General features: G+C 43.6%; 1 protein-coding gene across 7 annotated transcripts in view; it reads right to left on the bottom strand.

Annotated features, from left to right (window-relative positions):
- Window positions 1-12,552, bottom strand: part of hspg2 (heparan sulfate proteoglycan 2) — a 551,229-nt gene that overhangs the window by 138,643 nt on the left and 400,034 nt on the right. For all 7 annotated transcript variants that reach the window (XM_072245063.1, XM_072245064.1, XM_072245068.1 and 4 more), the window contains 3 exons: window positions 7,635-7,770; window positions 830-981; window positions 279-408 (listed from right to left, as the gene is read on the bottom strand). In XM_072245063.1, the coding sequence (XP_072101164.1) occupies window positions 279-408; window positions 830-981; window positions 7,635-7,770 (418 nt within the window). The remainder of the gene's footprint in view (window positions 1-278; window positions 409-829; window positions 982-7,634; window positions 7,771-12,552) is intronic.

The raw sequence follows: 12,552 nt of genomic DNA on the forward strand, positions 1-12,552 counted from the left end.
TAGGAGGTGGTTTAGAAGAGGTGTGAGGCGGTGGTTGGTATTCAGAACACATTGCCTGAGGGGGTGCTGCGGGCAAAGACTCTCACACCATTTAAGAAGTATTGTATATAAATAAGCACTTGAATCACCGAAGCAGAGAAGGCTGATCAAGTGCTGCTGATAAATGTGATTATGATAGATTGGTGTTTAAAAGTCAGCTTGGACATTTAGGGACAAGGGGCCTGTTCTGTGCTACGTAATTCTCTAACACTACAAGGAAGATTTTCTGGGATACATACGTGAAGCACTAGGTGTGACTGAAACAGACACTGCCACATCCTGCATCCCAAGGCTGTTCTCAGCGTGACAGATGTAATCCCCGGCGTCAGCGCGGCTTGCCTGTCGGATGCGCAGCATGGGGCCGTGAGCCTGCGGGTTCAGTCAGAGAATCAGAACACATTCACACTCCTTCTCCAAAACAACACCACCTCAACCGTCAGCCGCCACTGAGAGTAGAGGTACATATTAGATCTTGAATAAAGATATGAAGGGGAGAATCTCATAGCTGTTTTTTCCCATTGCTGCCCAGTGACACGTTATAGCACTTTGCAGTCTCACAGCATTCAAGAGTGTTGCACAATAAAGCGTAGCTAGTGCTGAAGTGTAGTAAACATGAAACTGACATGAGCACTGGGACGCATCACATTAATCACTTTTGCAGTTGGTGGTCCACAGATAAACTTTAGTTAGGGTACTAGGAATGCTCTCCTGTACTCATTCACAAGAGAAAGCTAGGAATCCTCCCCCCTCCTTTACTGCCCATTCAGAAATAATGATCACACTTCTCTACCTGGTGATTGGAGGTCAGATAGCCATGTGACCTGCGCCAGGCGATCTTAGGCTGAGGGTCTCCGGTCGCTTGACAGAGTAACTCCAGCTTCCCTCCCTCAGCTACTGTGGCAGGGGAAGGATGAATGCGAACCAAGGGCACAGATCCTTGAGCTGAGAGGAGAGGTGAAACAAACCATCAGAAGGTGGAACAAAGGAAAATATATTTCAAGATCTTCCGATAGGATGGAACCAAGGATAAAAGAAATCACACATCTTTGCACATAGGTGTTGAGTCAGAAATATTTCTGAATAAAACACGCTGAATAAATTCAAAGACCAGCAATGTAATAGGGAGTGGACTACGCTGCATTGATATTTAATTTCATAAATTACATTGTGTTTTTTCTAAATGACCACATTAATCATGGCACCAATTTGCTTCTACTGGTAGAGGCTTTGGTATGTAGAGAGGCACATTGATGGTTTTTAATCAAATCTTTATATGATTTCTAACAACATGAGAACATTGAATTTCGCCAGTCACTGTTTTACATCACAAATACAATATCATGGAATTACATGCAAGCTGTTGCGAGAATCTCAGCAGGTCAGACAGCATCTCTGTGTGGTAAGCAACTGCTGAGCTTTTGGCTTGAAACCAGGACAAAGCAGACTGCTTGTTGCACCAGAATCCAGTATCTGTAGTCTCTTGTGTCTCCGTGGTATCCTAGATCTGGGTATACATGTTCCACATTCATGGCTTTAGGATGACTGAAGAGGACAACTAGAAGGGAAGTGTACTGACTTAACATTGTAAGTGCAAACGCAGCTAGTTTGCATCAGGTGGAAACAGCTGCACCATTGGCTCTTCACTCAACCCTGGAACTTCTGGACAGCAAAGATATCAACAGAGCTCTACCAACTAAATAAAAGTACAGAGGGATAAGCAGAGCAGCCATTGTCAGCAGTGGGCCAGTGGCAAGAATAGAAGCAACAGGCTTTAGCTCAAAGGAGTCTTTGGCTCGGAAGAGGTGTTGGCTCTGTGTAGTGTTTGTTAAGGTTTCCATTTTATCTTTTTTCCCTCTCTTACTGCACTATTTAAACGACTGCGGTGTGTTCTTTGTGCCGGATGTTGGAGAACTGGGAGACCCAGAGTATCCCGGGAACTACAACTGAGTGAAGTGCATCCGGCTGCAGCTCCTTGAAGACCGTGTTAGGGATCTGGAGCAGCAACTGGATGTCCTTCGGCTTGTAGGGGCAAGTGAGGAGATTAGAGTTACAGAGTGAGGTGATCAGAGTTGCAGGGAAGTAGTCACCCCAAAGTTGCAGGAGGCGAGTAGCTGGGTGACCGTCAGGAGAAATGGAAATAGACAGTTAGAGCAGAGCACCCCTGTGGCCATTCCCCTCAAAAACAAGTATACCACTTTAGATACTTTTGTAGGGGATGACCTCCCGGGAGAATGCTACGGCGACTGGATTACAGGTACTGAGCATGGGTCCGTGGTGCAGAAGGGAAAGAGAGAGAAGAAGGGAGTGATAGTGATAGGGGACTTGATAGTGAGGGGAACAGACAGGAGATTCTGTGGACGTGAACGGGATACCCGGATGGTATGGTGCGTCCCAGGTGCCAGGGATAGGGATGCCTCAGATCGTGTCCACAACATCTTGGAGAGGGAGGTGGAGCAGCCAGATGTCTTGGTACATATTGGTACCAATGACATGGGAAGGAAAAGCAATGAGGTCCTGAAAGGAGAATTTAGAGAGCTACGTAGAGAGCTGAGAAGCAGGACCTCCCGGGTAGTAATTTCTGGATTGCTGCCTATGCCACAAGCCAGTGAGGGTAGAAACAGGATGATTTAGCAGATAAATGCGTGGCTGAGAAGCTGGTGCAGGGGGCAGGGCTTCAGGTTCTTGGATCGTTGGGATCTCTTCTGGGGGAGGTATAACCTGTTCAAAAGTGATGGGTTGCACCTGAACCTGAGGGGACTAATATTCTCGTGGGCAGGTTTGTTAGAGCCGCTGGGGAGGATTTAAACTAACTTGTAGTGGGGGTGGGAACCGGAGTGAAGAGACTCAGGAAAGGACGGATGGTAAAAAAGCAAAGATAGCCTGTAGTCAGATTGTCAGGAAGGGCAGGCAGGTGATGGGACTTGGTTGCAGCCAACAGGCTGAGTATCGAATCATTAGGGATGCAGAGTCAGAAAGGACAGCAAATACGGTACTCAAGGTGTTGTATCTAAGTGCGCATAGTATAAGAAATAAGGTAGATGATCTTGCTGCAATATTACAAATTGCCACATATTATGTTGTGACCATCACTGAATTGCGGCTGAAGGATGGTTATGGTGGGAGCTGAATGTCCAGGGTTTCACGTTATATCGGAGGGATAGGAAGGTAGGCAGAGGGGGTGGTGTGGCTCTACTGGTAAAGAATGGTAAAGAATCCCAACAGTGACTGAGGGGTGGACCACAGATTGCAACAGGCAAAAGAAAAGGGGAGTCAAAAGGACAATGTTATGGTCATGGGAGATTTTAACACCCAGGTCGATTGGGAAAATCAGGTTGGTAATGGATCTCAGGAGAGTGAGTTTGTTGAATGCCTAAGAGATAGATTTTTAGAGCAGTTTGTTGTTGAGCCCACTGGGATCAGCTATACTGGATTGGGTGTTATGTAATGAACCGGAGACGATTAGGGAAGTGAAGGTAAAAGAACCCTTAGGAACCAGTGATCACAATATGATTGTGTTCAACTTGAAATTTGATAGGGAGAAAGTAAAGTCTGATGTAGCAGTATTTCTGTGGAGTAAGGAAAATGTGGTGTGAGAGAGGATTTGGCCAAAGTAAATTGGAAGGAGCTGCTGGCAGGGATGTCAGCAGAGTAGCAATGGCGTGCACTTCTGGGAAAAAAGAGGAAGATGCAGGACTTGTGCATTCCAAAAATGAATACTCAAATAATAAAATAGTACAACTGTGGCTGACAAGTGAAGTCAAAGCTATTGTAAAAGCAAAAGAAAGAGCATACAACAAAGCAAAAATCAGTGGGAAGATAACGAATTCAGAAGTTTTTAAAAAACCTGCAGAGAGCAACTAAAAAATCATTAGAAGGGAAATGATGAAAATGAAAGCAAGCTAGCAAATAATATCAAAGTAGATAGTAAAAGTTTTTTCAAGAATGTTAAATATAAAAGAGAAATGAGAATGGATACAGGACCGCTAGAAAGTGAGTCAGGAGAAATATTAACAGGGGACAAGGAGATGCAGATGAACTAAATGAGTATTTTGCATCAGTCTTCACTGTGGAGGACACTAGCAGTATGCCTGATGTAATGTGTGAAGGAAGAGAAGTGGGTGCAGTTACTGTTATAAGAGAGAAGGTGCTCAAAAAGCTGAAAGACCTAAAGGTAGATAAGTCACCCAGACCAGAGGAACTGCACCCTAGGGTTCTGAGAGAGGTAGCGTTAGAGATTTCTAATGCTGGCATTAGAAATGATCTTTCAAAAATCATTGGACTCTGGCCAGAGGACTGGAAAATTGCAAATGTTACTCCACTCAAGAAAGGAGGAAAGCAGCAGAAAGGAAATTATAGACTAGTTAGCCTGACCTCAGTGGTTGGGAAGATGTTGAAGACAAATGTTAAGGAGGAGGTGATGGAGTACTTGGTGACACAGGACAAGATAGTACAAAGACAGCATGGTTTCCTTCAGGGAAAATCCTGCCTGACGAACCTGTTGGAATTCTTTGAAGAAATTACAAGTAGGATAGATAAAGGGGATGCAGTGGATGTTATATATTTGGACTTTCAGGAGGCCTTTGACAAGGTGCCACACATGAGGCTGCTTACCAAGTTAAGAGCCCATGGTATTACAGGAAAGTTACTAACATGGTTAGAGCATTGACAGGTTGGTAGGAGGCAGCAAGCGGGAATAAGAGGACCCTTTACTGGTTGGCTGCCAGTGACTAGTGGTGTTCCGCAGGGATCGGTGTTGAGACCACTTCTTTTTATGCTGTATATAAATGATTTAGGTGATGGAATAGATGGCTTTGTTGCCAAGCTTGCAGATGATATGAAGATTGGTGGAGGGGAAGGTAGTGTTGAGGAAACAGGTAAGCTGCAGAAGGACTTAGACATTTTAGGAGAATGGGCAAGAAAATGTCAAATGAAGTACAACATTGGAAATGCATGGTCATACACCTTGGTAGTAGAAATAAATGTGTGGACTGTTTTCTAAACAAGGAGAAAATACAGGAATCAGAGATGCAGAGGGACATCAGAGTTCTTGTGCAGAGCACCCTGTAGGTTAACTTGCAAGTTGAGTTGATGGTGAGGAAGGCAAATGCCATGTTAGCATTCATTTCAAGAGGTCTAGAATACAAGAGCAAGGATGTGATGCTGAGGCTTTATAAGGCACTGATGAGGTCTCACCTTAAGTATAGTGAAGAGTTTTGAGCCCCTCATCTTAGAAAAGATGTGCTCGCATTGGAGAGGGTCCAGAGGAGGTTCACAAGGATGATTCCAGGAATGAAAGGGTTATCATACGAGCAACATTTGATGGCTCTGGGTCTGTACTCGCTAGAATTCAGAAGGATGAGGGGGGATCTCATTGAAACCTTTCGAATGTTGAAAGGCCTAGACAGAGTAGATGTGGAAAGGATGTTTCCCATGGTGGGAGAGACTAGGACAAGAGGGCACAGCTTCAGGATAGAGGACGCCCTTTTAAAACAGAGATGCAGAGAAATTTCTTTACCCAGAGGGTGGTGAATTTGTGGAATTTGTTATCACATGCAGCTGTGGAGGCCAGGTCGTTGGGTGTATTTAAGGCAGAGATTGATAGGTTCTTGATTGGACATGGCATCAAAGGTTATGGGGAGAAGGCTGGGAACTGAAGAGGAGATAGAAAAAAAGATCAGCCATGATTGAATGGCAGAGCAAATTCGATGGGCCAGATGGCCTAATTCTGCTCCTATGTCTTATGGTCTTATGATGCATACATCAGGATGCTCTTTATCGACTACAGCTCAACATTCAATACCATCATCCCCTCAAAACTAACCAATAAGCTTCAAGACCTTGGCCTCAATACTTCCTTGTGCAATTGGATCCTCGATTTCCTCAATTGGCGACCCAGTCAGTTTGGATTGGCAACAACATCTCCTCCACGATCTCCATCAGCACAGGTGCACAACAAGGCTGTGTGCTTAGCCCCCTGCTCTACTTACTTAATACCTATGACTGTGTGGCTAAGCACAGCTCCAATGCCATATTCAAGTTTGCTGACGACACCTCCGTCTCAGGCTGAATCAAGTGTGGTGATGAACCAGCATTTAGGAGGGAGACTGAAAATCTGGCTGAGTGGTGCCACATCAACTACCTCTTACTCAATTGTCAGCAAGACTAAGAAGCTAATTATTGACTTCAGGAAGAGGGAACCAGAGTCCTCATTGGAGGATCAGAGGTGGAGAGGGTCAGCAACTTTAAATTCCTTGGTGTTATCATTTCAGGGGACATGTCCTGGGCCCAGCAAGTAAGTGCAGTTGTGAAGAAAGCACGGCGGTGCCTCTACTTGCTGAGGAGTTTGCGAAGATTCGGCGTGACATCTAAAACTCTGACAAACCTCCAAAGATGTGTTCTAAGAGTATATTGACTGGCTGCATCAGGGCCTGCTGTGAAAATGCCCTTGAATGGAAAATGCTACAAATAGAAGTGGATATGGCCCAGTCTAACATGGGTAAAGTCCTCCCCATCACTGAGCAGATCTACAGAGAGTATTGTCACAGGAAAGCAGCATCCATCATCAGGGACCTCAGCCATAAAGGTCATGCTCTCTTCTTGCTGCTGCCATCAGGAAGAAGGTACAGGCACCTCAGGACTCACACCACCAGGTTCAAGAACAGTCATACCCCTCAACCATCAGACTCTTGAAACAAAGGGAGTAACTTCGCTCAACATCACTGAAATGTTCCACAATCTATGGACTCACTTTCAAGAACTCTTCATCTCATCTTCTTGATATTTATTGCTTACCTATGATTTTTTTTTGTATTTGCAGAGTTTGTCATCTTGTGCACACTGGCTGAACATCTAAACTAGTGCAGTCTTTCATTGATTCTACTTCAGTTATTATTATTACTATTATGGATTTATTGACTACGCCCACAAGAAAATGAATCTCAGGGTTGTATATGGTGACATACATATACTTAGATAATAAACTTAATTTGAACTTATCGCACTAGAGAACTATTTATAACAGCGGAGTAGAAGCTGTCCTTGACCTGGTGGTACCAGGCTTTTGTATTGTCTGCCTGATTGGAGAGAATGTACAATGTGGATTGGGTCTTTGATTATGCTGGCTGCTTTGCTGAGGCAGTGAGAAATAGGGACAGAATCTACACTGGGGAGATTGGTTTCCGTGATGAACCGAGCTGTGTCCACAACTCTCTCCAGTTTGTTGCGGTCACTTGCAGAGCATCAATAAAATCTGGTAAGGATCAATGGGGACACCAAATTATTTTGACATCCTGAGGAAGTAGTTGCACTGGTGAGCTTTCCTGGCTGTGACATCAAAGTCATTGGACCATTATTAGGCTATTAGTGATGTTCACTCCGAGGAAGTTGAAACTTTTAACCACAACACCATTAAGAATATCTTTTCTCCAACAGAAATTATCTGAAATGTGTTTCTTGCTTGAAGCGTAGTCATTGAATTAGCATTCTAAAGTAATTGACATGATTAAGGAGTATTACTGTGGCAACAATAGGCTGGACTCTTGTCCCTCAAGCACCAGTACAAATAAGCTGGATAACTTTGGAGAGCAGACACTTACAGGCAAAGACTGTGACTTCGATGCGACCTTCCGAGGAGCCCACCACATTGGTTCCCACACACAGGTAGACACCGGCTTGGGCAGCCGTGATCGAGGGGATAATGAGACTCCCAATGTTAGCATGTTCAATCTTGGCCTGGAAAAATTAAAAGAACTTTGCAGTGGATGATCATACATTGCTGCATTTCTGCATAAGTACATGATGGAGTTGTTGTTGAGAATCCAGCATTTGTGTGTATTACCTGCCACCACCTTTCATTATAAAATTCTACATTCCAAGGTACAGACACAACTTCTCATCAATCTCCAATGGAGAGAGGAGTAACTACACCTTAGTCATAGAAATCTACAGCACAGAAACAAGCCATTCAGACCAGCTAGTCTGTCTCGAACCATTTAAACTGCCTAGTTCCATTGACCTGTACCTGGAACATAGCCTTCCATACTCCATCACCCATGCACCTATCCAAAATTCTTTTAAACATTGAAATCCAGCTCGCATACACCAGTTGTGCTGGCAGCTTGTTCCTCTGTCTCATGACTCTGAGTGAAGTAGTTTCCCTTCATGTTCCTAATAAACATTTCACTTTTCACCCGTAACCCATGACCTGTAGTTCCAGTCTCACTCAACCTCAATGGAAAAAGGCTGCTTGCATTTATTTTATATACCTCATAATTTTATATAACTATCAAATCTCCCCTCAATCTTCTATGTGCTAGAGAATAAAGATCTAATCTATTCAATCCTTCTTTATAACTCAGGTCCTTCAATCCCAGTAACATCCCTCTAAATTTTCTCTGTACTCTTTCACCCTGATTTAAAATTCCTGCGGGTAGGTGACCAAAACTGCACACAATTCTCCAAATTAGGCCTCACCACTGTCTTATACAACTTCAACATAACATCCCAACTTCTGCACAATACCTTGATCAATGAAGGCCAACGTGCCAAAGGCTTTCTTTATGACCCTGTCTACCTGTGACGCCACTTTCAATGAACTACGGACGCGAATTCCCAGATCCTGTTTTTCTACCACACCTGTAGGTGCCTTACTGTTCACTGTGTAAGACCTAACTTAGTTGGTCTGCCCAAGGTGCAACACCTAACACTTGTCTGCATTAAGTTCCAGCTGCCATTTTTCAGCTGGTCCTGATGCATGCTTTGACTGTCTTCCTCACTGACTGCTACACAGCCAGTCTTGGTGTCATCTGCAAATCTGCCAGTTAAATCTACCTCCAGCCAGAGAGGTAACCACTCTGTGGTTTATCTCACAAGGACAATGTCCCAGTATGCTCAATAGTTTGATTCCTGATTTTGTCTGAGGTCTTAACAACATCTGTCTCCACGATCCACTCCACTCTCTGCTCTGGCACTCTGGTTCCCATTTCCCTGCAACTCTAGTTTAAACATCTCCACCATGAGTACTAGCAGGTCTTTCTGCTAGGACATTAATCGTCCTCCAGTTTAGGTGCACATCATCTCTTCTGCACAGATCTTGCCTTCCCTGGAAGAGAGCCCAATGATCCAAAAAATCAGACACCTTCTCTCCTACACCAACTCCTTATCCATGCGTTGAACTGTTTGACCTTCCTACTTCTGGCCCGACTGGCATGAATCACATGCAGCAATTCTGAACGCTAGAGGACCTGTCCTTTAACTTAGCACTTAACTCCCTGAACTCTCTTAGCAGAACCTCATCCCTCTTCCTACCTATATGGCCTTCGACATCTGGCTGCTCACCCCCTCACTAAAAATGCTAATAACTCAATCTGAGATGTCCCAGACCCTGGCACCCTGGAGGTAACATACCATCTGGAAATCTTGTTCTCATCCATTGAACGTCCTTTATGTTCCCCTAACTAATGAATCCCCAAACACCACAGCTCGCCTCTTTTACCCCCACTACCCTTCTGAGCCACACAGTCAGACTCAGTGCCAGAGACCTGACTGCTGTGATTTGTCTCTGCTAGGTCATCCCACCCACCCCTCCCCCAACAATATCCAAAGTGGTATACTTGGGTGTAACTACCTCTCTATACGTCCTGTCTATCATCCCCTCAGCCTCTTGAATGATCCGGTGTTCATCCAGCTCCAGCTCCAACACTTTTAACGCTGTGTTAGAAGCTGCAGCTGAAAGCAGCTCCTGCAGATGAAGCTGTCAGGGACATTGGAGGACTCCCTGCCTTCCCACATCCCACAAGAGGTGCATCCCACTATCCTGCCTGGCATCCCTGCTGGTCTAACTGTGCACTTGTAAAGAACAAAACAATGAATAAACTGAAAACAAAATCTATCTACCTCTGCTGTGCAACTGTAATAACTTGATGAGACATCCTTCGCCACAACTCTCACATAGTACATCTGATACCTGCACGTGTTACCACCTCAGCTTGCTGCCCTTTCCAGCATGACGACACACCTAGCGCCAGAGTCCTAGAGTGGTCAGCCGAGAAACAGAGCCTTTGCTCTGGCTGTTCTGTGCTATCCTCATCTTCTGCCTTGCTTCATCTACTGCCCCTGGACCTCTCTTATCCATGCACCTATCCAAACTGCTCTGAAATGTTACAACTGAACTCATACCTACCACTTGTGCTAGCAGAAGATAGTCCCACATTCACACCATTCTCTGAGTGAAGCAGTTGTGAAATCTCTTGCACTACAGACTATATATCAATGCAGGCAGTTGTTGTACTTCTATTTTCCAACTTATTATGACCTCAAGTTGCATCAGATGAACTACTTTATTGGAGACTGCCTCGAATTTGACATAATCTGCTCTGGTGCCATGACCAGTACCTGCCCCATTTCACCATTGTTCAATCAACTCCCAACAAGTTTTGTCACACACACTAGAAAAGCTTCATTTCATCCACGTGTTCAGAATTCAGTCAACTAAAAGCAAAACAAATCATTTCAAAGCTACAAACATCCGCTAGCACTCAAATATTGTTGAGATATTTGACATTATAGTCGTCCTTGGCTGCAACTTCACCAGCCACCAGGGGGCATATTTGCTCAGGGTTGAAAGCCCATGTCACATTTTGGAGATCAGCTGTTCAGGATCAAATCTGCCTCAGACATGATACTAGCAGCCAAGAGAATAAAATATTCTAACATTATTTTCATAATTTATTTTCATTGCAACTTTATTCCATGGTTTTAAACAGAAACAAAGGTGATTTGCAGAAAAAAAAAATATTATGTGGCAGAATGCACGATCAATGCATGGACTGATCAGCCATTGAGACAGGGGGCTCAATGAATCAAGAAGAGACTAGCGGGGTTCTATGAAGTTGAAAATTAAATGAGAGCAGTGGTGGGCTGTGTGTTTGTGAAGCTGCTGCCTCATGATACCAGAGACCCAGGTTCAATCCTAGCTTTGGGTGCTGTCTGCCAGGAGTTTGCACGTTCTCCCAGTGTAGGTGTTCTTCAGGTGCTCTGTTTTCTATCTATATCCCCAAATATATGTGTTTGCAGGTGAATTGGCCAGTGTTAAATTCCCCCATTGTATGCTGATGGAATCTGGGGGAAGTTGATGTCAATGTGGGGAGAATAACAGAAATGGATTGAAGGTAGGATTGGTGTGACGGAACTCATGGGCTGAAAAGCATCATCTGAGCTGTAACCTTCTGTGACGACATGAATTGCATAGGAATTAGCCATTCAATTCAATAGGACCAAGCTGATTTTTATGTTCCATTTGACCTTCCTCTCATTCTTCCTCATGTAACTCAATTAGCACAAGCTGTCATTCACTTCTCTTCCTATCCTTTCAGTTGGGACCAGTGCAAAGCCTCATAGGACCTAGAACTGCCAAAGGTGCAAATGAAATTCCTGGCCAAGGGCTAGTCATGTTTTACCATTGTGATGGACTGGTCTTCATTTAGTTACCATCTAACCAATCAGGAAGAAGAACTTACCTACTATAAAACTCAAAGCTTTTGTGTTGAGAAAACGTTTTTTTTTCGAATGAACTCTGAAGCCTTTAAGAGTCATCAAATTCCAATGGAAATGTTCTGAGATTAAAGAGTTAATGGTAGGATGAACACTTACCTGTTTAACAATGAAGCTGTGATTTAATCATAAAACCACAATCGACTGTAAATTCTACTGAGGATCATTTTACACAAATACACACACATGCATGCTATTTATTATCTGAGCACTCAGGTGTAAAACACAGTACTCTGTTGACAACTTTACAGTGTAATCATCATTCACAGACATGGTTTCTAAACGCGATGGGGTGGGCATCGTTATCACACAGATTTCAGTGAATCTATTAACCCTGAGCATGAGATAGGTAACAAAGTATTAAACCAAATTAACAACGGTAACAAATCATTAAACCAAATGACAAAAGCCACTAAGTATTAAACCATGTAGGGAAGGCACAAAGTATTAAACATGACGTCTGTTAATCCAGGACTCACCACACTTCTGAAGTTTATTTTTAAGCACACAATCTGTGAGAAGCTCTCCAAGTGTTAGGGTAATTACAATGAGAAAGAACTGCACTGCTTGAAAAGTGAAGCTTTCAGGCCATTTCACTCGTTACCTCAGATGGATCAACTAATATCAGGCTGTCAAGTCTTGGTTCTACACTTGGAAAATAATCCCTCCGTCAAATGTAGATGTGGAGTTTGCATTTCAACATGGCTTCTCTGTTCATTAACTTTACCTCTACCAAATCACTAATCTAAATTCCTTCAGCAAAACTTTACCAACCATCTCACCAAACAGATTTCAAAGAACTAATAGTATGGAGACCTTAACCGGAGGTGGGAAGAGATGATTAGTAATTATATACTCTTGAATAAATCTGTCCTGTGTCCTTGGGTTGCAAATTGCAAGATTAGTTAATGTATGGACTTACTGATAAGCATTCCAATTATCCGACAAGAGATAAATGCAAAC

The sequence above is a fragment of the Mobula birostris genome, chromosome 27, assembly GCF_030028105.1.
Source record: "Mobula birostris isolate sMobBir1 chromosome 27, sMobBir1.hap1, whole genome shotgun sequence".
Taxonomy (NCBI): Eukaryota; Metazoa; Chordata; class Chondrichthyes; order Myliobatiformes; family Myliobatidae; genus Mobula; species Mobula birostris.